Source organism: Macaca fascicularis, chromosome 4 (genome assembly GCF_037993035.2).
Source record: "Macaca fascicularis isolate 582-1 chromosome 4, T2T-MFA8v1.1".
NCBI lineage: Eukaryota > Metazoa > Chordata > Mammalia > Primates > Cercopithecidae > Macaca > Macaca fascicularis.
The window spans coordinates 39,233,140-39,257,831 of record NC_088378.1 but is presented as its reverse complement, the minus strand read 5'-3'; the positions used below and the strand labels follow the sequence as shown (position 1 = coordinate 39,257,831).

General features: G+C 39.6%; 1 protein-coding gene across 7 annotated transcripts in view; it reads right to left on the bottom strand.

Moving 5' to 3' along the window:
• Positions 1-6,596: 6,596 nt before the first annotated feature.
• Positions 6,597-24,692, bottom strand: part of MYB (MYB proto-oncogene, transcription factor) — a 37,803-nt gene continuing 19,707 nt past the window's right edge. For 6 of the 7 annotated variants that reach the window (XR_012433457.1, XM_045391499.2, XM_045391501.2 and 3 more), the window contains 3 exons: positions 24,081-24,191; positions 22,509-22,616; positions 6,597-7,902 (listed from right to left, as the gene is read on the bottom strand). Coding sequence is in view for 6 of the 7 variants with exons in the window: in XM_045391499.2 (XP_045247434.2) it covers positions 7,786-7,902; positions 22,509-22,616; positions 24,081-24,191 (336 nt within the window). In the remaining variant the exon portion in view is untranslated. Of the gene's footprint in view, positions 7,903-22,508; positions 22,617-23,135; positions 23,418-24,080; positions 24,192-24,692 lie in introns of all 7 variants that reach the window. The other variant, XM_045391502.3, reaches the window with a different exon arrangement.

Genomic DNA, 24,692 nt, shown 5'->3' with positions numbered 1-24,692 from the left:
ATCATCTGCCCCCAAGCACAGGTGAAGGGTGATTTGTTAACTTAAAAGTTCATTTCAGAGGATGTTTTCTAGCAGGAAAACCTCACAATTATATCCTTGGTATTCCAATGTCTCTGGGCTACTAAAGCTTTCTTTCAATTTTGTCTTTGATCTGAGGTTCTCCCTGGGCTTTGTAACTATATACAGGATTAAATACTTGCCCCATTTAAATAGAAATCCCAAAGCACAGAGGAGTAAAGTGACTTGAAGTAAGGGTTTTTGGCAAGTTGATTAGAGACTGGTTTAGAACCAAGGATTTCTGAATGAAAAGTGTTTTTTTGTTTGTGTGTGTTTTTTTTTTGGTCTTGTTTTGTTTATGTGCTTAACTTCTTGAGATATAAATTCCCTTATGACAGATCATATGCAACTGAACCATATTTCTAAAGAGGTTTAGATATATACAAAATTATGTTTCCCCATATATTATAAAAATCAAACAAAAGATGGATCAGAGGCCAAGGTTAGCCTTTATTAATACCAACATCTGGAACATAATAATTCTCTGGATTTAAGAAAATCTACTTAGAGTTAGGGTCTTAATATTTTTCTAATACTCTATAGACAAATGGGCATTTTAATTAAAAATGACGGGCCCCACAGGAATTGAAAGCTCTTGGGGAGTGTTTAGATAGAAAACACAGGGTTGGGGGGAGTAAGGCAGGCTGTTGTAGTGTGGTCCTCTCAGACCACCTGCATTAGAATCAGCTGCAAGCTTGTTAAACACTACTAGGTCTACACCTGACTCATAAATCAGACTCCCCGAGGGTGAGGTCAAGAATCTCCATTTTAAACAAATTTCCAATGTGTTTCTGAGAATCATTGACTCTACAAATGCATTCTAGATTAAAAAGTAAAAGAAAGTATAAAATTAAGCTAAGAACACCTTCAAGAACAAATATTGGCAGAATTTCTTAATGACCAAAATATCAAAATATAATCAAGGATTATTCCATATGAAAAATTCAATAGAAGATTTGGCTTTTGAAAATGATGAGGAAAGTTTTAGATAAATTATTGGTTGATAATATCTGCTCTTAAAAGAGAAAAGTGTGTTAAGTAATCAGTTCTTCCTGAACTAATTAGTTCTATAATTATGGACTATAAAAGGTGAAAACAGCCCTTATGAACTTTGGATCAAAAGATATGTTTTCAATAAGATTTTTCTGGGATTAAAGCACATTCTTTGGAAATTAAGAAGCAGTAGGAAATGCACTATGTACAATCCAATTAACTGAGTATAAGATTCAGGCTCTGCCAGCATTTGGCCCTGCTAACCTAAGGTTTAATTTTATACTGTGTATGAAAGAGGGATTTGAACAAAATCATTTATATGAATCAGATACACGTGAGTAATTTTATATCCCTGCCGAAACCATTCAATAACTCCCCATATCTCTATGGACAAAGTTCAAGCTCTATTTACAGAGCTTTTCTCTCTGGCCTCATATCTTTTTTTTTTTTCCTCCAGGTTTCTCTTTCAGTTTCTCAAAACTCACCTCTCAGCCACCACCTTTCTTCTTTTCTCGCTCCCTCTTTCTTCTTCCCTAGCATATTGTGAGCACTTCATAAATATTGTGTCATTACTAATGATATCATTACAGGTAATAGAGAAAGCAGATACACTTAAGATACAATTTTGCAGGTAGAATATTCAGGTCTTTCTGACCACTTGAGTGTAAGGAGGCTATTAAGGTAAAGAGAGAAACCAAGGATGACAAATATTTGGCTTGAGGAATGAAGAAATTAAGATATAAGGGCCAATTACTGCTAATGAGAAAAAAGCATTTAAGCTATTATGAGTTTTGTTTTGTTCATACTTAATCTAAGATGCTTATTTGGGGAAGATGTTAACATGGAATAGGCTGCAGGAGCCTTGAATTTCAGAGTGGGCTCAAGGGTGAAGAGATGGTATTTAAAACCACAGCACTGATAAAATCCTTTAGGAAGAATGATGGAGAGAGAAGGAAGAAAGGACCACTTGAGGCCCAAAGTGAGGAGGAGCAGCAAACAGAGGGAACCAGTGAGAAGCAGGAAAACCAGGGGAGTCATGCCTGAAGCCAAGAGAGAAAAATGGTTCGAGAAAGAGGGGGTGTCAACTCTGTTGACTGCTGCCAATAAGTGAAGTAAAATGAGGCTGAAGAAGTGACTACAGGATTTGGCAAAATGCAGCTCACTGGTGACACTGAAGAGGCAGGCAAGGCAGAGTGGGGGCAATGAAAGTTCATGTGGAGTGGGCAGCAGGGAGGCAACCTGGGGACGTGGGGACCTGCCATACAGAAAAGCAGTTTTGCTGAGGAGCAGATCAATGGGGGTGATATGATGGGGCATATAAGGGGATATTGTCCACTTGAGTCCAGGAGTTTGAGACCAGCCTAGGCAACATGGTGAAACCTTATCTCTACAGAAAATACAAAAATTAGTGGGGCTTGGGGGCGCATGCCATTGTCCCAGCTACTTGGGAAGCTGAGGTAGGAGAATCATATGAGCCCAGGAGGCTGAGGCTGCAGTGAGCCCTGATTGTGCCAATACTGATGAGCCTGGCATGACAAAGCATGACCCTGTCTCAAATAAAAAAAAAAACCAAAACTATACTGATAAGGGAATATTGTCTTTCCTGCTGGGAGCTGTAGACCATGTTAGTGTGATGGCATCATTGGGAGAGAGGAAGACAATGAAGATGTCGAGGAGAGAGAACGAGTATTCACAAGATGAAGCCCCTGAGGATACAGAGGAATGGCTTGCAGAGGCCAAATGGATGGGCTGTTTCATGATTGCGGCTGGACATGCTCACCCATGCTAACAAGAGACAGAGTAGGCATGCAGGTGTGGCTGTTGACGGCTTCTCTTTTCTCATTTGTGTATCAGTCAAAGTTGTCTGCTGGGACTGGGTAGAAATGGGATGGAGAGTTTGAGAGAAAGGGGTGTGAAACTGTTGTTTGGAGCATGGGAAAAAAAATATACTAACTAGATATACTCAGGTAGTAGAATTGCCTGAATGTTCACATACAATATATCATCATGAATTTAAAGATAAGTTGTTATATTTGGGTGTTTTTATTCAGCAAGTTTAAGATGTCACATCTTACTCTACTGTCCCTTCCAACTCTTGCCTGACTTTATCTGTCAGTCCTGCCTAGGTGTCAGTTCTGTAGGAAACCTGTCTTGTTCCTCCACGTCTAGATCTGGTGCTCTCCTGTGGTCTCTGTTATCCCTATTCCGATTATATTGTAGTAACCTTTACTCATCTGTATCTCCCATCTGAACATAAGCTCACAGAGGGCAGGGACTTTGATCTATGTTGTTCTGAGCTCTAACCCCAACTTCTGACACAGCACCTGGCACAAAATAGAGCCTCGACATGTACTAGTTGAATTAAAGAAATATAGTCTAAAGACAAATATCAAACAACCTCTTTAATTTCCACATGAGCATCAAGATTATTTTCTTTTCATTTCTCCTCCTCCTCCTCCTCCTCTTCCTCCTCCTTCTCCTTCTTCTTCTTTTTCTTCTTCTTCAGATGGAGCATTCCTCTGTTGCCCACGCTGGAGTGCAGTGGCGTAATCTTGGCTCACTGCAACCTCCACCTCACAGGTTCAAGCGATTCTCATGCCTCAGCCTCCCGAGTAGCTGGGAGTTACAGGCATGCACCATCACGCCCCACTAATTTTTGTATTTTTAGTGGAGATGGGATTTTGCCATGTTGGCCAGCCAGGCTGGTCTCGAACGCCTGACCTCAGGTGATCCACCTGCCTTGGCTTCCCAAAGTGCTGGGATTACAGGCATGAGCCACTGCACCCGGCCAAGATTATTTTCACTGAATATTAATTTAAAAAAAAATTATTAACTGTGTATTACTAGAACACTAACAAGTTCCATAAGATTTACAATTTAGCTTCCTTTTACTATAGGGAGCAAAGTTACTATGTATAATTGTATATAAGTAAAGTTTCCTTTTGAAATTTATTTGTTCTCAGAGATGGGGTCTCTCTATGTTGTCCAGGCTGGTCTCAACCTCCTGGGCTGAAGGGATCCTTCCACTTCAGCCTCCCAAGTCGCTAAACTTTATTTTTACAAAGAGGTTTGTATTTTAGCTGACTTCCTTTCCTTAACTCTACCCTCTAAAAATGGTGACTAAGGAAGAATTGATTTTTATAATAGCAATGGTTAAAAGGAGAAAAATAAGCCCCAAAGTTGTAAGTATTTTAAGTGGAGTGTAATAGATCTGCACATCACATTTTTTTTTGGATTAGAAAGCAGCAAGCTTAAGGAAAAATATGCCCCCTACTTCCCACATACATATTTGTACAAGAAGGAGAAACATATTAACTAAAATATGTTAGAATGATTAGGAATATTTTGAGAAGATATAATTGAGTTTTAAAGTAAGTTTTTAACATAGAACAGTTTTAACACACAATCGGGGACATGGGTCTCGGAGGTATTCACTTCCCCATCGCTGGGTAACAGACATTTTTCTCTAATTGATCATAAGTCATCATGGTGACTTATCTAATCAACAGGCACTGCAACATTTTACAGAGATGCGAAAACGTATTTACTTGCAGAATCTTCACAATAGCTAACAACCTTGACTTGAGATGCAATTTTATCTCCAGTGTAATTAAAATATAAGTAAAATGAAGCTTTGAGAGATTAAGTAAAACATACAAAGTCACACGGCTGGTAAAGGGTAGGGTCTGAATTCAAATCAAGATTGGTGGCCGGGTGCGGTGGCTCATACCTGTAATCCCAGCACTTTGGGAGGCTGAGGTGGGAGGATTGGTTGAACCCAAGAATTTGAGAGCAGCCTGGGCAAGACGGCAAGACGCCATCTCTATTTAAAAAGAAAAAGAAAATATTGGTCCCGCTTCAAAACTGATTTTCTTTCAATAAAGCAAGGCAGTGAGCCCCTTATTGGAAGCCCTGATGATATCTAATGTCCCTTTCAGTTCTAATATTGTATAATTTCTAAAGAAAGAAGGAAATTTATCCCTGGGCATCTCTCTTATCTTGAATTTTCAGTCCCATCTAGAGGCCGGGGACACATCAGTCTTCTCGGTGTCTCTCCTGTTCCCTGGATGGACATAGGCAGAAGCAACTTCACACACAGCAGCTCACAAGTGCAGCCTTTCATTGAAGTAGTATATAATACTGTTTTCACTTACACTACCTGAATTCCTGCTGTACAGAGTAGGATGATTTTCAAAATTGATGAGAACAATCAACATTTTGGAGATGCTTGTGAACTGGGTGTTCTGTGAGTGTGAGTAGTTGACCATAACAGCTACATTTACACTCCTTTTCATGAAGTTAGGTTTTTAGTCTCTAGTTATTGGGTTGCAAGCGTGTTCGAAATATAAATATCTATTTCAGTTCTGTAAGATGTTGAGTTACTCTTGTCATTACTAATTAAGTGATCTCTCAATCTAACTGTGTAACTGGCAGCACACATTATCAGCAAGATGGGCGTTCCACACACTACACAGCAAGCATCACTGGACTATGGAAAGTGTACATAATAACAAACATTTGTGTAGTGCATTACTTAATAAAAGTTTCATTGTGGGAAAGAACTCATTGCCCAGATAAGGAAAAAAGGCTCAGAGATGTGAGTGACTCGTCTAAGTTCGAACTGCTAGTAAGTGGCAGAGTTAGCACTTGGAAAAATACTCAAGAGAGGGCACGAATATAAAGAGCTTCCTAACACTGGGAAGACGTGTCATGTCATCTATCAGCAGGACAGTAAAAGTCCACCAAATCGACTTAAAAACTAGTAATTAGGCGTAACAAATCCTTGGCTCTACGAACACCAAGTGTATCATGCCTATGAGAATTCAGAGTTGGAACAGAGTGAGTAAAGGAAATTTAAATAAATTTATGTTAAAAGGGTATTACAGTATAGGGAAGAGAACACTAAGCTGAAGATGGAGCCAGCAGAGATCCATCTGTGAAATGGGGTTATTTTGAATGAATGACTCCGTATACCCATGAAGGCTCACAGGCTGGCTCCCATCCGGGAGCTCCCTTGTCCTCCAGCTTCTGGTTGGTTCTGCCAATGAGGACCCCTGGGCAGAGATAGGAGAAATGGGGAAACAAAGTTAGGGTTTACCCTTGGCTCCCTCCCTGTGAGGTCTCCTTCGATGGCAGTGGTCTCATCAAAGGCTAGTGCTCCTCTCAAGGGCTCCTGCTTTCCTGACTGTCCCCCTCCAGGTGGCCTTCCAGGCGCCTTCAGGCCTGCATCCTGTGGCTCTCCTAGCCCCTGCCCACATCTGTGGTATCAGTACATTTGTGAATGAATCCCCCTTACAGCATCCCCACTCACATGCCACTGGACCCTGACTGATGCATTCTGGAAGACATTCCTCCCCGTCGTCCATGTGATTGTGAACTATTTAACTTGGTTTGCTTGTTCTTTCTTCTCCATTGTAATGATTCCTGCCTTCTTCACACAAAGTGCATATGGTGTGCAATTACTAGAGGAAAGTGCTTTGAGACTGCTCTATTTCCTTTAAAGTGTAACTGTTGTCCATAGTGACAAGTAAGAGAGAAAACAAAAGTAGGTAAAATAAGGGCACATCTTTATTTTGCTACAAGGCAGTAAGTACACCGTCATATCTCAAAAGTTCAGTGCTGGCCATCTTGCATCAAATGTTCTTAAGGCAGTGACTGGCTATCAACCACAGTTTTCTGTCTCCCCAGTTGCAAACACAGGATCCATGCAACAGTTCTGAGACCATACACTTAGAAACCACAGGGGATGCAGATCAAATGCAGAACTCCCAAATTATAAAACAGTCGGGCTACACTCAAAACAAAACATAGAACATCAACAACACAGATCTCCCAAAAAGAAGTGCAATGCATGCTTTTATAAACCAACAATAACAAAAAAAACCACAATAAAAAATGCAGAGTCTCCCAAACAAGTTTTCAAATGTATTACAAAAGGAAAAAAAATGTATATATATATAAAATTAAAAAGTCTGAAATACTAGTGCATAGTCAATTACCTAACACCAAGTTTCTTTTCTTTCCGTCCAAGCTCTACTGCCCCTCTGATACTAGCAGCATGTCTACAGGCTAAGACCATAGCAGCAAAAAACGTTTTTCATTTGGCATTTACAAAATTAAATTACTGAATAAAAATATAATTTTTTATAAAACTATTTCTTACAGTAATAATTTTTAAAGCAAGCTAACAGAAAACTCATAAAATGGTTTGGTACAATAAATGTACCTTCAATGTCATTAACCATAAATGAGCATTTACAATCTGGATTAATTGTCTCATGGTATTAAGTCTATACTTATAGTAATGCTTTTACTGATTTTTAAAAATATATGCATATGTTTAGTGATCGAGAAAAGTGAAATACTGGAGTACCTTCTATGTGTAAAATTTCAAAAAACCCATCACAGGAAAAAATACTGATCTGTTGGATCCTTTAAAATACAGATAAATCATTTTATGTTTTAAAAAAAATCTGCATTAAGATATTAACAACTGGCTACAATTCATTACCTAATAATTTAGGTAAGACTGTTATTTATTTTTAAAAATCCTTTTAGTTGGGTGAAATCCAATAAGATTTCATTCAACTAAATGCACCTGGTGCTGCTCTCAACTGTTGTACCACAACAAAAATAGGTTCTTCTCCCATTCATGAAAAGTTTCATGTTGAGGAATGATATATCCCAAGTTAACTTGAAGTGTTCTGAAAACCATAATGCTTTTCTGGAAATGTCTCACATGACCAGCGTCCGGGCTGAGAATGCATTCACGTATTTACGAGCTTGACTGGAAGCTGTCATCTGCTCCTCCATCTTTCCACAGGATGCAGGTTCCCAGGTACTGCTACAAGGCTGATGGGGAGAGGGAGGGTAACAGGAACGTCAGACAAGGAAGCTCATTTTATAGTCCCAGCAGGGCCAGCATTGACCAACAGATGGCAAGGGGTTGACACCAGAAAGGCTTTGTCAGATAGAATCTTACCTCCCTGGCCCCCAGAAATCCGGTGTTCTTAAGGGATATGGATGATCAGAAATTATATGTTAAGAGGGAAAACCCATTCCAAGCAGCTTCCTAAGATACAATCACATCTTCACATTTTAATGCCTTCCGACTATCAGGCAAATTTTACAAAGCTGGAGACAGGAATGAGCATTATTCTCCAGATACCTAAGGTGGGCTATGGCCACCTACTCACTAAGCAAACCGCCGAGTGCCTGAGCCACAGCGCAAAGCAGCTCATGCATGCACTGGAATTGATCAACACCTGCTACGTGTCGTATATATGTTTTCATCAGTTACTTTAGAAATAGTTATCAGTATAGTTTAATTTTTTTGTTTGTCTCAAAGAGTCATGCTCTGCCACACCAGGCTGATCAGTATTGGCATAATCATAGCTCACTGCAGCCTCAGCCTTCTGGGCTCAAGTGATCCTCCTACCTCAGCTTCCCAAGCAGCAGGCACTACAGGCACGTGCCACCAAGCCCCCGCTAATTTTTGTATTTTCTGTAGAGGCAGGGTTTCACCATGTTGCCCAGGTTCGTCTTGAACTCCTGGACTCAAGTGATCTGCCCGTCTTGGCCTCCCAAAGTGCTGGGATTACAGACATGAAATCAGAATAGTTTAATTTTTAAAGATACACTAGAAGACACAAGATGGACCTAATATCTAAGGACAGCATCTCCATGCCAGGAACAGTGGCACTTCACATTTCACATGCATTATCTCATTAAAACAGCACAACCACCCCGGGAGGCTGGTTTATTCTCTCCCTAGACAGGCTAGAGAATGGAAACAGAGAACGGAGGTAACTTGCCCAAGGCCACTCTGTAGGTAAGTGGTGGACTGGCTTTGAACTTTGCTGTCTCCAGCTCCTGCGGTGCCTCTGTGTTGCCTCAAATGCAAACATGTACTATTTATGCCCCACTTGGTTTCCAAAAGGATGTAAGATGATTACAAAAGAAATACAAGACAACAGAGTTTTAAAATGTGTATAAAGCAGAGTCATAGGGAAACAAATTTGGAAAAAATAAACACAGTTGGCTCTCCGCATCTGTGGGTTCCATATCTGTGAGTTCCACATTTGTGGGATCCACATCCATAGATTCAATCAATGGCAGATCAAAAAAATTCAGAAAAAAATAATTGTTGTGTATTGAACATGTATAGGTTTTTTCCTTGCCATTATCCCCTAACAATATAACAACTATTTCCATAGCATTTACATTGTATTAGCTATTGTAAGTAATCTAGAGATGATTTAAAGTATACAGGAATTAATGGACACAATGTACGTTATTCTGGTGATAGATACACTCACAGCTTTGACTTTGACCACTATGCAATACATCCATGTAACAAAATTACACTTGTACCCTATGAATTTATATAAATAATAAAAAAAAATTATATGGGAAGATGTGTGTAGATTATATGCAAACACTATGCTATTTTATATCAGGGACTTGAGCATCCACGGACTTTGGTGTCCTTGCAGGTCCTGAAACAAATCCCCCATGGATACTAAGGAACAACTGTAACATGAAGATGGTATGAGATCTGCACACAAAACTCCTGCCATAAAGCACAGTGCCTCAGCTAGATGTAATCTCCCTCTTGACTCTGATCTCTCTAGCAGCCAATGCAGAGAGGGGAACAGAAACACAAACAGATGTAAGATTTGGTGCCTGTAAGCTCAAAAGGAAACCCGCGGGTTAGAAAAAGCACTATTCCTGGTATTGCTATCTGGAGGGATTATTTTCCATGGGACAAAAGAATAAGAAAGACCTTAGCTCTTCAGAGCCTACAGTGTCCTTTATGAGACAGAATGGACACACGTGAAACAGGAGGAATAATAACAGGCAGTGTGTGCAGGCTTCTGGTGTTACCCAAGGGAAGAGGGGATGGGACACTGAGGAACTGTCAAGGCAATGTTGTGGGGAAAGGGTGAAAACAGCTAAGATTAGGGACGAGGTGAAAACGCAGCGATGTCATCCAGGGAGCGAGAAAGCAGGAAAGAGGCAGGAAGCTGCAATTTGTACATTGCCAGTGGGAGGGGATGTGTGTGTCTGGGGAGGAGCAGAGAGAGAAAGGGGTAAATGACAACATAAAACAAGCCCTCACTATATGCCTCCATGCCTCCAAGTGTTATTTATATAACTCCTCTCATTTAATTCTCACACAAAACACCTGTGGCATAGGTACCATTCATCGCATCCATTTTATAGACTAGGCAATTTGAAAGGAAGAGAGGATTTAGGCGCCATACTCAAGGTTACCCGGGTAAGAAATGATGGAGCAAGAATGTCACCCACGGGACCACACCCCTATATTCAAGTTCTTATCAGGAACAATAAAAGGAACCTGGGAAATTGTGTGCTCAGGGCACCAGGGCCTTGGAATCCAGGAAAGTGTTGAGATGGGGTGTGAGAGTCACCAGACTTCTTAGCAAAGAAATATAATTCTACTAAAACAAGGTCCGGGTTACAGTGGTAGGCTTTCCTTGCCTAGTTGCTGGAACAAGGTTTCCTGACTTTGGGTTTGCAGTGTAATGTTCTAGCTTTTAAACTTTCCTAGGGCATAAAGCTTGCGCCATCTCCACTGATGTCAACAGCACTGTCTATGAAGAGAAATGTTCACTCTGAAAGCTCAGAGGCTCAATGTATAACTTGAAATACTACATAGCAGGATGGATTATCATAATATTTTCCAGGAACTGAGTATCTCAAAAATGACAAGACAAAGATAACAGACAGGTATTCTGAATTGCCTTCTATTCCGAATTTAATGTTTTCCTAAACACAATTACCAAGGTAGTTACAGTATTTGAAATAATTCTGAATAAATCATGTTTCTCTAGCCTCAAGCATGCAGGTGAAACACATATCTCTCTGGTGTCTATCTGTCCATACAAATTCCCAAAACATGAAATTGACACAGGAAACCAGTTAGAAAACAAAATTTAATGTTATCTTTTCAATTACTGAGCTTGCATTTGCAGTCGCTACAACAATGTGACATATTATAGTGACTACTTGAAGGTGAATAGTAAAATATGGTGAATATGGAGTACGATGCAGGGCTTATGGCAATGATTAGATGCACGTGGAGCCAAGAACTTGGATCTTAAAGAACAAGTGACAAAACAGGAAGTAGAATGAAATATCTTAATATCATAATATCTTGTATGTAAATTTAAATTTACATAAAGATACACACAGAAAAGAAAAATACTTGAAACGAATGGAGGGAAGCGGAATGAAGGTGAGAATGGAAATGTGAGAACCAAGAAAGACAGGATTGTTTCTGTTTTGCTCTGGTTAAGAATTTTTCCAAAGTCTTGGCCGGGCGCGGTGGCTCAAGCCTGTAATCCCAGCACTTTGGGAGGCCGAGACGGGTGGATCACGAGGTCAGGAGATCGAGACCATCCTGGCTGACACGGTGAAACCCCGTCTCTACTAAAAAATACAAAAACTTAGCCGGGAGAGGTGGCGGGCGCCTGTAGTCCCAGCTACTCGGGAGGCTGAGGCAGGAGAATGGCGTAAAAAACCCGGGAGGCGGAGCTTGCAGTGAGCTGAGATCCGGCCACTACACTCCAGCCTGGGCAACAGAGCTAGACTCCGTCTCAAAAAAAAAAAAAAAAAAAAAAAAAAAAGAATTTTTCCAAAGTCTTTAAAATGGCCTATTAGAATTTTTTTTTTTCCTATTTAGCTGGGCTTCAATCAATATAGAATTTTCTTTTCTATTTTTCTTTTTTTAGACATAGGGCCTCATTCTGTTGCCCAGGTTAGAGTGCAGGGGCATGATCACAGCTCCCTCAAACTCCTGGGCTCAAGCGAGCCTCCCGCCTCAGCCTCCTAAGTAGCTGGGACTAGAGGCGTGTGTCACCATGCCCAGCTATGTTTTTTTTTTTAAATTTTTTTTGTAGAGGGGGTGGGTCTCGCTATGTTGCCTAGGCTGGTCTCAAACTCCTGGCCTCAAGTGATCTTCCTGCCTTGACCTCTCAAAGTGTTGGGATTAAGGATAAGCCACTACAACAAGCCAGAATTAATTTTCTAAATGTGTAAATTATCTTAAATGTTATGTTAAAACAATTTTACGCATGCTATTACTATGCTTCCTGTTAAAAGTCAAGTTCTGTGTCTTTTTTGTTTTTGTTTGTGAGAGAGGGTCCTGCTCCTTGCCCAGGCTGGCACGATCACAGTTCACTGTAGCCTCCATCTCCAGGGTTAAAGTTGATTCTCCAACCTCAGCCTCCTCAGTAGCTCGGACTACAGGCAGGTGCACACTACACTTGGCTAATTTTTGTATTTTTTGTAGAGACAGGGTCTCGCTGTGTTGCACAGGCTGGTCTCAACCTCCTGGACTGAAGTGATCCACCTGCGTTGGCCTCCCAAAGTGCTGGGATTACAAGGCATGAACCACTACACCTGGCCTAAAAGTCAAGTTCTGATCCTTTGTAATATAGTCCTTAGGTTGACTCAGAATTCCCAAAGTCAGTTCAGGAGAATCTAGTACTAAGTATTATCAACTGAATGTATTTTCAACTTGAAATTTGACTGTGTTGCTGTGAGATCCCTTACATGGCTCATCACTTTATTCATATTTAGCTCTTCCTCCAGGACCAGGTATTTAAAAATGAGATCACTATGAAGAAGGTACCATATATTTGTAATCAGAGTTCTGAGAGACCTTTCCAAATAGTTAGCTTCTCCTAAGCCAAAAGAGAATTTACCAAGAAACAAATAAAAATGAAATATCCAAATTCCAGAAAGCATCGCATTTCTGAGTCATATATTCCATGAAGCTCAGAGCTAGGGCAGCCAAGATGACTTGGAACGCCTGATTCTCCCAGAACAGACAAACACCAGGATGTGGTAGCCACCGTGTACAAGAACCACTGTGTGTAGGAACAAAAAGGCCACCAAGCATGACCGAGGGAGCTCCTTTTCTGCACCAGGAAAGCACAAGACAAGCACATCTTACCACAATAAATGAAACAAACTGGTCAGAGTAGACATATGCCTATGCTATGAAAGTCAAGGAAGATCAGAAGATTGAGTACTTTGGTACAAAAAAAAAGAAATGCTCCCTTTCTCCCATCTTACCTGAAGCCTGGGGCCCCATGCCAACTTTTCATGCAGACAGAATTATTTTTGACAAAGGAAGATTAATGTCTTTGTGCTGGAAGAATATTTTTAAATACTGTCATACAGAATCTTTGCAAATTCTCCTTGTTCTCTCTCCATAAACTTTAGTTTCATTTACACTAAAGAAATGCTGAGAATTATGGGTTTCTGCATATGAATTCTTGTGAAGTTACTAACCCATGGTGCTCTTGCAGACATGTCACTCTATCATAATTCATTTCAACATTAATAATCCTACCCACACATCCTCCTCCTGTGGCCGGGGAGTCATCTTGCTTATCCTGTAATGTGCCTTTAATTGCCCCTGGGCAGAAGTGAACTATAAACAGTCTGTCAAAGCTTTAACTGGGATATCCTGTTAAAGCACTTTAAATAAATATTGCCATCCTTTGTAGAAAACAGAAGAAATAAAAAGAAACAAGACCATGTCCACAGGTGGTTTTCTGTCAGAATTAGATAATCTTCACATTTTCATTCAGAACATGAATAGTTTTTTCATCAAGCTGAACAAAAACGGTTCTTATTATTATATTCATACAGCAACTTCACCCAGTATCTGCTGGCTTCAAAAGCCTTGACAAATTATGTGTTTTACAATTTGCTGACCTAATAAGAAACTTGTATAAACTGAAGAAAAAAAAAAAAAGGTAAAACCAAAGCAACTCATCAGATGGTATTATGTTTTTATTATGTTTTGTTTTAAAACAATAAGCAGGCATCAATGGTATCTAAAACAGTAAAAAAATAAGACTTTTCTGCTTATTCTATTTCATCTATCTGAAAAAAAAATACTTACTCTGGACTAAAATTCTAAAAATGAGAATTCCTTCCCAAAGGGATATCTTTTGAAAAAATGGATCAGTTATAAGATAGACTGTAGAAATCTTTAGTTGTCTCTTGAAAGTCAGGGATAAGCTTAAACTGAAATGTTGCTAAGCTAAGGTTAATGGTTACCTAACTTTTCTCGAGAGTAAATGCTTCCTTAGGTTGGCACAAATCAATTAAATGCCTCCAACTTCAGCACTGCTGATTTTCTACAGAAAATAATCTTAAAAGTTAGGGAATTAAAAGTCAAGATGGTGACTAGAAGTTGCCTCATCCACCAATGCCTCCACTTCCCAAGCCTAAATTAACAATTGCAAATGTGGATGGATGTGGATGGACCTTTCCCAAATTTGGAGTTTGTCCCAGATGTCTCTAGAGGTCTCTTCACCTTACATGTTGATAGACTTTCTAAGTTTATATGATATAGCCTAGGGTGGCACAACTTTTTGCAATATTCTTTTCCTTAGTCACATATGAGTTCCAGACTATTAAAGATTAAGACCAGAGCCAAATTGCTCTAAAGCAATTCTATCTTTGCTGGCCTGCCCAAGGAAGATTTTATCTCAGAATGTTTATTCTCTCTAAGTGTCACCAAACAAAACAAATGAAAAATCCACATCTCAAAATGTCTGGGGCAGGGCATTCTGACTCTGAGCTCAACATAGCTTCTCCCTTCACTTAGCCCTTCTCAGTTCAACCCAAAAGCTGTACACAGAAAAGCTGCTTAATTTATAACATTTTTTGAAAGCAGGTCACTGAGTTACTACTGACAGCTATGTGAACTTCTGCCAGGGTAAGTGGAAAAAAGTGACCAAAAGGGAGAACCAAATGAGTGTGCAGGCATCCAGGGGAGCGGGTCAGCACAGCACACTAGATGAAAAAGGCTCAGAAAGGTCTCTGTCGTGAGCAGACGGTTTCCATGTCTGCTTAAATGCCAACACAAGCAGCAGAAAAATAGAGAAAACCAGTAAATCAGTTGCTTCATCTCCATCATACCGCGAGGTCTGACTACCTTTATTTCAAGGAATCAGTTGAATCAGCTCTCTCTTTTGGTGACCCACTGACACAGTTCTGTAGGAGTGGGACAGGGAATAGCATGCCAGAGGAAATAATATACCACAATGAAAAAAACAAAACAACAAAAAAACCCAAAAAACCACCCTGGCCTTTGGTGAGGGCTTCTTGCCTGCATTTCAAGGACAGGGACTATGTGGAGCCTCTGCCTAATATACCACCGGTGTACAGTGGCAAGTGTGCCGCCATCTTGAAAGCAATATTATATCCATTTGATCTTCACAGTAACCTGTGTGATGAGTGAAGGATATTCCATGGTCCCGAACTTATAGTTTGCTTAATTTTGTTCACTTGATGAATTAAAGTCATGCCATTTGAAAATGGTAGAGTCTAGCCTGGAACCCAGGTTCTGTTGCCCCCATATGCTTGTTTATTATACTGCTTATCAATGCCTATAAGGCAAAAAGGATTTGCCTTATTTTTTGAAAAATATAAAAGTTCATAAACAAATAACATAAAGATAGGAGCAATCTAAAACACACTGAACCGAGAGCTAAGGAGAGTATCAACTGCTAGCAATATTTTACAATTCTTTGATGCTGTGCAAATGTGTTTAAATAATAATGGCTGGAGAAATTTCTTTAACTTAAATTTCTTGTTTTAAAAAAGTCAGGCCACGGGCAAGCCAAGTCAGGAAATTAAAATTTAAGGCTGTCATTCTGTGGTTACGAAAAAGAGGAAAGTGAGTGAGTAGAAAGCCTATGAACACATCTTTTACACTTGGGTTTTAAATAGGAATAAAAGGAAATTATAATTTAAGAGAAAAATACAGAAGTTCAGAAGGCTTATAACTTAAAGTAGAGTTTTTGATCTACCAATAAAAATGTCTACCTTAAGAAAAGTTGATTAGCATAATGTGCTTATTTCAAAACATAAAGGAAATGGAAAGCATGCTGAGGAAAGCAGGCAACTCTTTTCTCCTTGCTGAGGAGGGAGCTGTGCGTCTGCCTCGGTCTCTCTCGGGTAACTACTGAATGGCGGAATCCAGCAGCATTCCACAGTGCCTTTCCTGCCACAAATGCACACTTTCTAGGCTGACTGTTTTCACTACTTACTCATTTGTGACCATTTTATAAGCTTCTATACTCTATCCTCCACCCCACACAATGTGGAGAAAAGGCTGAATACTGACAATGATACGACATGAAAATCTCATATATTCTGGGCCACATGAAAGACACAAATATAAAAAAATCTCAGAACATTTTTATTGTAAGAATATCCTGTTTGCTTTTACAATTTAAAATTAAAACAACTGTGAAAAAAATAAAAGAAACACAATGATTATAAGATTATGCAGCTGTTGCAAATTCCTTTTGGAAAAAGACTAAGTAATTTAAAAAAACAAACATAACATGATTGTACATAATGGCTTATAAAAGCCTCTATTTAAGCACTGTAGATTATAGATTAGGGGATACATGGAGAGTTCTGGATTATTAAAATTCACTGAATCTTGGCTGGGTGTGGTGGCTCACACTTGTAATCCCAGTACTTTGGGAGTCTGAGACAGGCAGATCACCTGAGGTTGGGAGTTTGAGCCTGGCCTGGCCAACATGGTGAAACCATGTCTCTACTAAAAATACAAAAATTAGCCGAGTGTGGTGGCGGGCGCCTGTAACCCCAGCTACTTGGGAGATTGAGGCAGAAGAATCGCTTGGACCCAGAAGGTGGTGGTTGCAGTAAGCTGAGATTGTACCACTGCACTGCAGCCTGGGTGACAGACTGAGACTCTGTCTCAAAAAAAAAAAAAAAAAAAAAAATTATTTGTATCTCAATGACAACCCACATAACAATGGGCAGACTTAGCACCCTGATTTTGGTGTCTATGCACCATTTCTCACTAACAGGATTCAGAGCACCATGGGGAAATGGCTGATTCCAGAAAGAGAGTAAGGAAATGTGGCTATTAAATTAAAGCAACTTAAATTCATTCAAATTGAAAATTCTGTTCCTCAGCAGCACTTGCCATATTTCAAGTGCTCAAAAGCCACTGGCTATCATAGTGGATAGCAGCATATTAGAAATTTCCTTCACATCACTGTAGAAGTTCTATTAGACAGCACTGGACTAGAGAGTAAAAGAGATTTAAGAGGCTTAACCAAATGCAATGTGTGAAATTGTTTCAATTTTGATTCTTTTTTGGATTAATGGGAAATTTAAATATACCAGAGAATGAGAAGATTAAAGAATTATTGTTAAATATGTAATGATGGTATTAGGTTATATATAAAAATGTCTATGTTTAGAGACACATCTGGAAGTACATGGGAATAAAATGTTATATTAGTTGGAATTTACTTTAAAATACTTCAGGCTGGACAGGGTGGCTCCTGCCTGTAATCCCAACACTTTGGGAGGTCAAGGCAGAAGTATTGCTTGAGCCCAGGAGTTTGAGGCCAGGCTGGGCAACACAGGGAGACCCCATCTCTACAAAAACACAAAACAAAACAAAACAAAACAAAAAACTAGCTGGACATGGTGGCATGTGCCTATATTCCTAGCTACTCAGGAGGCTGAGGTAGGAGGATTGCTTGAGTCCAGGAGGTAGACTAGAGCAAGCCATGATCTTGCCACTGCACTCCAGCCTGGGTGACAGAGCAAGGCCTTGTCTCAAAAAAAAAACAACAACAACAACAACAAAAAAAACAAAAAAAAAAACCGGCCTGGTGCAGTGCCTCACATCTGTAATCCCAGCACTTTGGGAGGCCAAGGTGGGCAGATCATGAGGTCAGGAGATCAAGACCATCCTGGCTAACACGGTGAAACCCTGTCTCTACTAAAAATACCAAAAATTAGCTGGGCGTGGTGACACGCGCTTTTAGTCACAGCTACTTGGGAGGCTGAGGCAGAAGAATCGCTTGAACCTGAGAGGTGGAGGTTGCAGTGAGCCAAGATTGTGCCACTACACTCCAGCCTGGGTGACAGAACAAGACACTGTTTCCAAAAAAAAAAAAAATTAAAAATTTAAAAACAAAATTAAAACTTCATAAAAAAAGAGATGAAGTAGGCCTGGCGCGGTGGCTCGCACCTATTATCCCAGCACTTTGGGAGGCCGAGGCAGGTGGATCACTTGAGGTCAGCAGTTCGAGACCAGCCTAGCCAACATGGTGAAACCCCATCTCTACTAAAAATACAAAAATTAGCTGGGCATGGTGGCGGACATCTGTAGTCCCAGCTACTCAGGGGACTGAGGCAGGAGAATCACTTGAACCCGGGAGGTAGAGGTTGCAGTGACCTGATATCACGTCACTGCACCCCAGCCTGGGCGACAGAGTGAGATTCTATCTCAAGAAAAAAAAAAGAGATGAGGTAAATATGGCAAAATGATAACAAGTGTTAACTCTAGAACATAGTATATTTTCCACACTTCTATATGTGTATAAAATTTATAATAAAATGTCAAACACATAGCTTCTTGGCATTTCTAATTTTAAAACAGCAAATGTAATTTATACATATTTACAAATAAGCATGTGCATTTATATGTATGTTAGAAGCAAAACCGTAATGGCCCAGTATATGGGCCTCAAAAACAGTAATAATTGCTTTTCTAAAATGTTATTGCCATAATCAAGCTGGGGTGATTAAAACTGAAATGATAAAACACAAAATTGCGCAGTTCCTGTGTTCTTCAATAAACTGTTCTTGCACCTAAGTTATTTAGACAATTTATAGGGACAGACGATCAACTGCATTACACCAGTTGCAAATATTTTACATTTTAGAAGTATTCAAATTTTAAAATATTTTGAAACTCCTATTTTGCTGTTTTAATAAAAGCATTATGACAAAAATGTCTAGATGGTTTGCCTAAAATCCCACTTAATATTTGATTTATTATAATTACAAATTACAAAAATCAGAGATTATATAAAGTACTCTTAAGTAAAATACATATCATTTAATAAATGTGCAATATGTTCAATAATACCATGTGTGAGAAATATGCCTAATTAGGTCAAATTGGATTATCAATAGAACTGTATGAAATAGCACTGTGTTTTAAACAAATAAAATTAACAAATTGCACAAAAACATCCATAGAAATATTACTGAGTCAGGATTATATGAAATATAGGCCATATATGTTTAAATATTTAGAGTCACTTGACGCATTTTCCAATACTTATCACAATAGTCTGAAACATTTTAGAAATCACATATTTCTGTGGTATCAGAAGCTAGAACTCCATGACATAAAATGAAGGAGATACTTGGTGTATAGCATTCATTCACTTAGTGAAGATTTATTTTCTTCTCCCAACTGGCAAGTATGCAGAGCAACATTCAGTAAGTATTTCTTAAAATAAATTAGTATCTATTATAGCAGATTAATTTTTTTTTTTTTTTTTTGAGATGGAGTCTCACTCTATTGCCTAGGCTGAAGAGAAATGGTGCGATCTGGGCTTACCGCAACTTTCACCTCCTGGGTTCAAGCAATTCTCCTGCTGCAGCCTCCTGAGTAGCTGGAATTACAGGTGTGCACCACCATGCCTGGCTAGTTTTTTGTATTTTTAGTAAAGACAGGGTTTCACCATGTTGGCCAGGCTGGTCTCGAACTCCTGACTTTGATCCACCCGCCTCAGCCTCTTCAAAGTGCTGGGATTACAGGCGTGAGCCACTGCGGCCGGCCTTAAAAAATTTTTTTTAGAGACAAGGTCTTGCTCTTGTCTCCCAGGTTAGAGTGCAGGGGTATAATCACAGCTCACCGTAACCTTGAACTCCTGGGCTTAAGGGATCCTCCTGCCCTAGCCTCCCAAGTAGCTAGGATTACAGGTGTGCACTACACCCAGCTAATTATTTTTTAATGGAAACTGAGTCTAGCTATGTTGTGCAGGCTGGTCTCAAACTCCTGGTCTCAAGCTATCTATCCTCCAGTCTCGGCTTCCCAAAGTGTTGTGATGACAGGTGTGAGCTACTGAGCCTGGCTTTATAGCAGATTATTAAAACATATATGGTCAGTGTAAACCAGTGAACTATACAGTTTAGACAGGAGTATTGACTCTAAAATTAACTTTCAAGTCTCAATTATTCAGTTTGGTAGAATTGACAAATATTACCTTCACCATACACAACAATCTCAGTGTACAGATGTTAGAATCCATAAAGTGCCAGTATGACTCACTGATAGACAGGAGAATACAGATTAATAAAGTAGAGCTACGACTTAATTTTGAGTTTCAGAGATAACCAATATTTCCATTAAATAAAATACAAATATACTGATAAAGTTCAATACTGAACTATGGGTTTTCAACTTATGTAATGGTAACTGTCCCCAAGTATATTTATGTGTTTACTTTTTGAAATTTAGAACAGACTTTTCCTATACTACTACAAATACAACTTGGCCCCAGGCTAGGTTAGAAAATATACATAAAACTTAATCTAACTGAATTAAAACATCAGTAGCACTAATAGCAGGAGTTGAATTCTGTTCTCTAGAAATCAAGGGCCAAGTAACTTAGACGGGAAGGAAAAAAAAAAGAAAAAGAAAAAGCTTTCCTTCTGGACCTAAGAATAGCTCTCAGGAAAAGTCTGAAATGGCTGCCCTTTGCCTTGGAATCTTAGTAATTCCCTTTCTGGGTTCCTCTTATGTCTGGGTGGAGTTCATTTTCTCCCTCATCTCCCAATTCTTTGTGATAGTTTTTTTGAGATGGAGTCTCGTTCTGTCACCCAGGCTGGAGTGCAGTGGCACGATCTCGGCTCACTGCAGCCTCTGCCTCGTGGGTTCAAGCGATCCTCCTGCCTCGGCCTCCTGAGTAGCTGGGATTAGTAGAGATGGGGTTGCACCGTGTTGGCCAGGCTGGTCTCGAACTCCTGACCTCAAGTTATCCACCTGCCTTGGCCTCCCAAAGTGCTGGGATTATAGGTGTGAGCCACTGCGTCTGGCCTCTTTGTGATATTCTGAGTCTTCTCCACACGGGGCCGACTCTAGACTCACTGACATAGGAACTTGTCCAGATTCCCCATAAATACTGACTCCCTGTCTCACACTCCAGTCCACAGACATTTTACCAAAACAATTGCTGTCAGAGAAAGGCCAGGAAGGAATCAATCTGATTTAATTAAACAAAATGTGCTTGCAACCCTTATTTCAAAATAATACTAAGCATTGGCCAGGTGCGGTGGCTCACACCTGTAATCCCAGCACTGTAGGAGGCCGAGGCGGGCAGATCACTTGAAACCAGGAATTCGAGACCTGCCTGGCCAACATGGCAAAACTCCGTCTTTACCCAAAAATACAAAAAAAATAGCTGGGTGCCGGTGGCTCACACCTGTAATTCCAGCTACTTGGGAGGCTAAGGTACGAGAATCACTTGAATCTGGGAGGTGGAGATTGCAGTGAGCTGAGATCACCCCACTACACTCTAGCCTGGGCCACGGGGTAAGACCCTGTCTCAAAAAACAAAACAACAACAACAAAACCTGAAAAACTAAGCATCGCAAATACTTAAACAGGGCAAGTTTTAAGATTCTCACAATTTGGAATGAGAAACTATCACAAGGATGGGAAACCCCTTTAAGGGAATGGGCAGACTCTCAAAGGTTGCTATCCTATGATCGTGCCATTTAACTTACAGCAAGAAATATGACTTTCAGCTTCTGAATCCAGGCTCTTCAATTTCTCTAGGGTTATGAAGTTTCCCTCTGCATGGCACAGGGGGATGGAGGAGAGAGGGCTCTGCAGGTGGCTGGGTATTGGGCTATTTAATGTTAGAAACTGCTTTAAATAATTTAGGGAAGCAAAATTTGCATTCTTATTTACATTTGGCTCAGGATTAATTTGGAATTTGTTATATTTCATCAACACACACCCACTTTAGGGTTACAAGGGAAATCTCTTTTGATATTAAAACCTCACAGCAGATGGTCAACTTCAGATTGGCCTCACAACATTGACAGTTGACTTTCTTATTCTGACAGTCAAATACATTGCAATTATTTTCTGTCTGACTAATTTCAGACTTCATTTAAAATTGGAACAGTCTCTGAGCTTTGGTTGCCTAGGGATACAGCATAAAAAATAAAAAATTTGGAATAAAGTAAACTATATCGATATATTTTTATAAAACATTTGAGGGCAGAAGAAGATAGTGACACACGTGTAATACATGATCTTAGTCTCAGTCACAATAAGAAATGTTTCATTTCATCATGCTTTGGGAAATCTGCACTCAAAAATTTCTAGCATGTCTCATGTGAGTAGCAAAAAGGAATTATTGGATTTTTCTAGACATCAAGAAATAGTATAAAAGCATTACTCCTCTATGTTAAAATGTTGAAAACAAAAAACAGACCACCAGCACTACCACCACCACCACCACCACCACCACCACCACCACCATCAAAGATGACAGTTTTTCAGCAAATGAATTTTAAAATACCAATGTTGGAATAGTAATTACCTGCAAAGGGCTCGCCAGGGACCTGTTTTTAGGTACTGTAAATGCTTTGAGAACATTGTCTTCATCTTCTGATGCTGGTGCCATTAAAATGGAGCTTGTAAGAATATTCTAAAGGGAAGAGAATAATTTGAAATTTAAATGAGGTTGGATAATATGAGAGCCAACATTTCTCTAACACTGTGGAGAGTAGATTACTATGAGATGATACACATTAGCATAAAAAAATGCAGTTATCTGCCAGAAATTCTCCTCACTACGAGCTAAAAGGAGAACTCAACTATGTCTGAAACGTAATCCCACTGTGGCAAACATCACCACAACACAAAGCTCCTTCGGGATCCCAGAATTCTAGGCATGTGTTAGGCACTCAAAAAACATCTGCTGAATGAATTAATAAATACATGCCTTTCAAAACAGAAGATTAACTAAGTTCTGGGGAGAGAACACTTTATTTCATATACTGGTACAGAACTATCAATACTTTAGAGCTATAAATTATTGGCAAAAAATGGTAAAGAGTAGGGAATTTAGAACAAGACCTGAGTTCCAACCCAGCACCATCCCTTATTAGGTATATAATCTTGAGCGAATGACTAAGCCTCTTTGTGCCTCTGTTTTCCGGTTGACATAATAGAAATGATAGTAATACCCACCTGGCCGGGCGCGGTGGCTCAGGCCTATAATCCTAGCACTTTGGAAGGCTGAGGCGGGTGGATCACCTGAGGTCGGGAGTTCCAGACCAGCCTGACCAACATGGAGAAACCCTGTCTCTACTAAAAATTCAAAATTAGCCGGGTGTGGTGGTGCATGCCAGTAATCCCAGCTACTCGGGAGACCGAGGCAGGAGAATCGCTTGAACCCGGGAGGCAGAGGTTGTGGTGAGCTGAGATCGTGCCATTGCACTCTAGCCTGGGCAACAAGAGCGAAACTCCGTCTCAAAAAAATAAAAATTAATAAAAGTAATACCAACCTTACAGGATACTTGTGAGAATTAATTGAATTAATTCATTGAAAGTCCCTAGAATAGTACTTACCACTTAGTACCTACTAAATAAATCTCAGCAGTTGTTAATAGCTCTGATTTTCCTTAAGACGTAAGGACAACCATTCACAAATCATAAACTTTAAAAATGGTGGTAGTAACCCAAAGCAATTGGGTACAATACTGGGCATCTGCTATAGACACTGGTTGATACCATGAGATGCTACACAAACCAAACAACAGACAACTTAACAAGAAGACAATATTATTTAGAAGACAAATAAAGGAAAATATAAAAATTAACATAGTTTTTATATCCATGTGGTTGATTTTTTTAAATGGCAAAGGCACTCATATCATAAGAAAACAAATAATGAAAAAGTCTGCAACGTTTCTAATACATGAAAAAACTCAACTTTATACTCTACATTAATAATCATTTTTTAAAAACCATGCACAGGAGAATATTTAGAAATAAGATGCCTTAAAGAGGCAGTGCTGAAACCGCAGCAGCCCCACATGCCACATACAGGACTGTGTGAGGCGCCAGCGTCATATAACAACTTAGGGGCCGGTGCACACATACTTACCGGTGCATCTGCCACAGGCGAGGTCTGCGTGAACAGTTGGGTATTCAGACTGTCCCCTTCCCAGTGGTGTGAACAGAAGAAGTTTCCTGATTTATCAGTTGGAGATTCCACCTGAAAGCATATAGAAACTGCTTTGTTGTTTCTAGAACTTCCTATGAAACAGGTACAGTCAGGAGTATATTTCTGGCCAGTCCCTCAAATACTTATATAAAACTATGTTGCTAACTTACACTATCAGTGTAACATTTTGCTCTATCTTCTGGATTCAACAAAGAACCACTGTTGGCAAATTTAAAATGTGACTAGCTCCAAATTTACTGCCCATAAAGCTCCTATGTTTTCAACCAATGTTCTGATTCTAGGTGTTTATTCTATTATAAATATATTTTAATGATATACCTAGTAGCGTTGTATCTGTCAAGGATTTTATTTTGGTGACATAAAGGGTCTTTTGGTGACAAAAGACTGGTTTTTAATCACACTTCTGGTAAAACTCTGTATTACTGAATAAGCAAATCAGATTTTTAACTATGAAAAAATATCAAATACTTATCTTTACATGAAAATAAATTCAAGCAGCACTGTATCTAACCTGCTGGAAAACAACTGTGG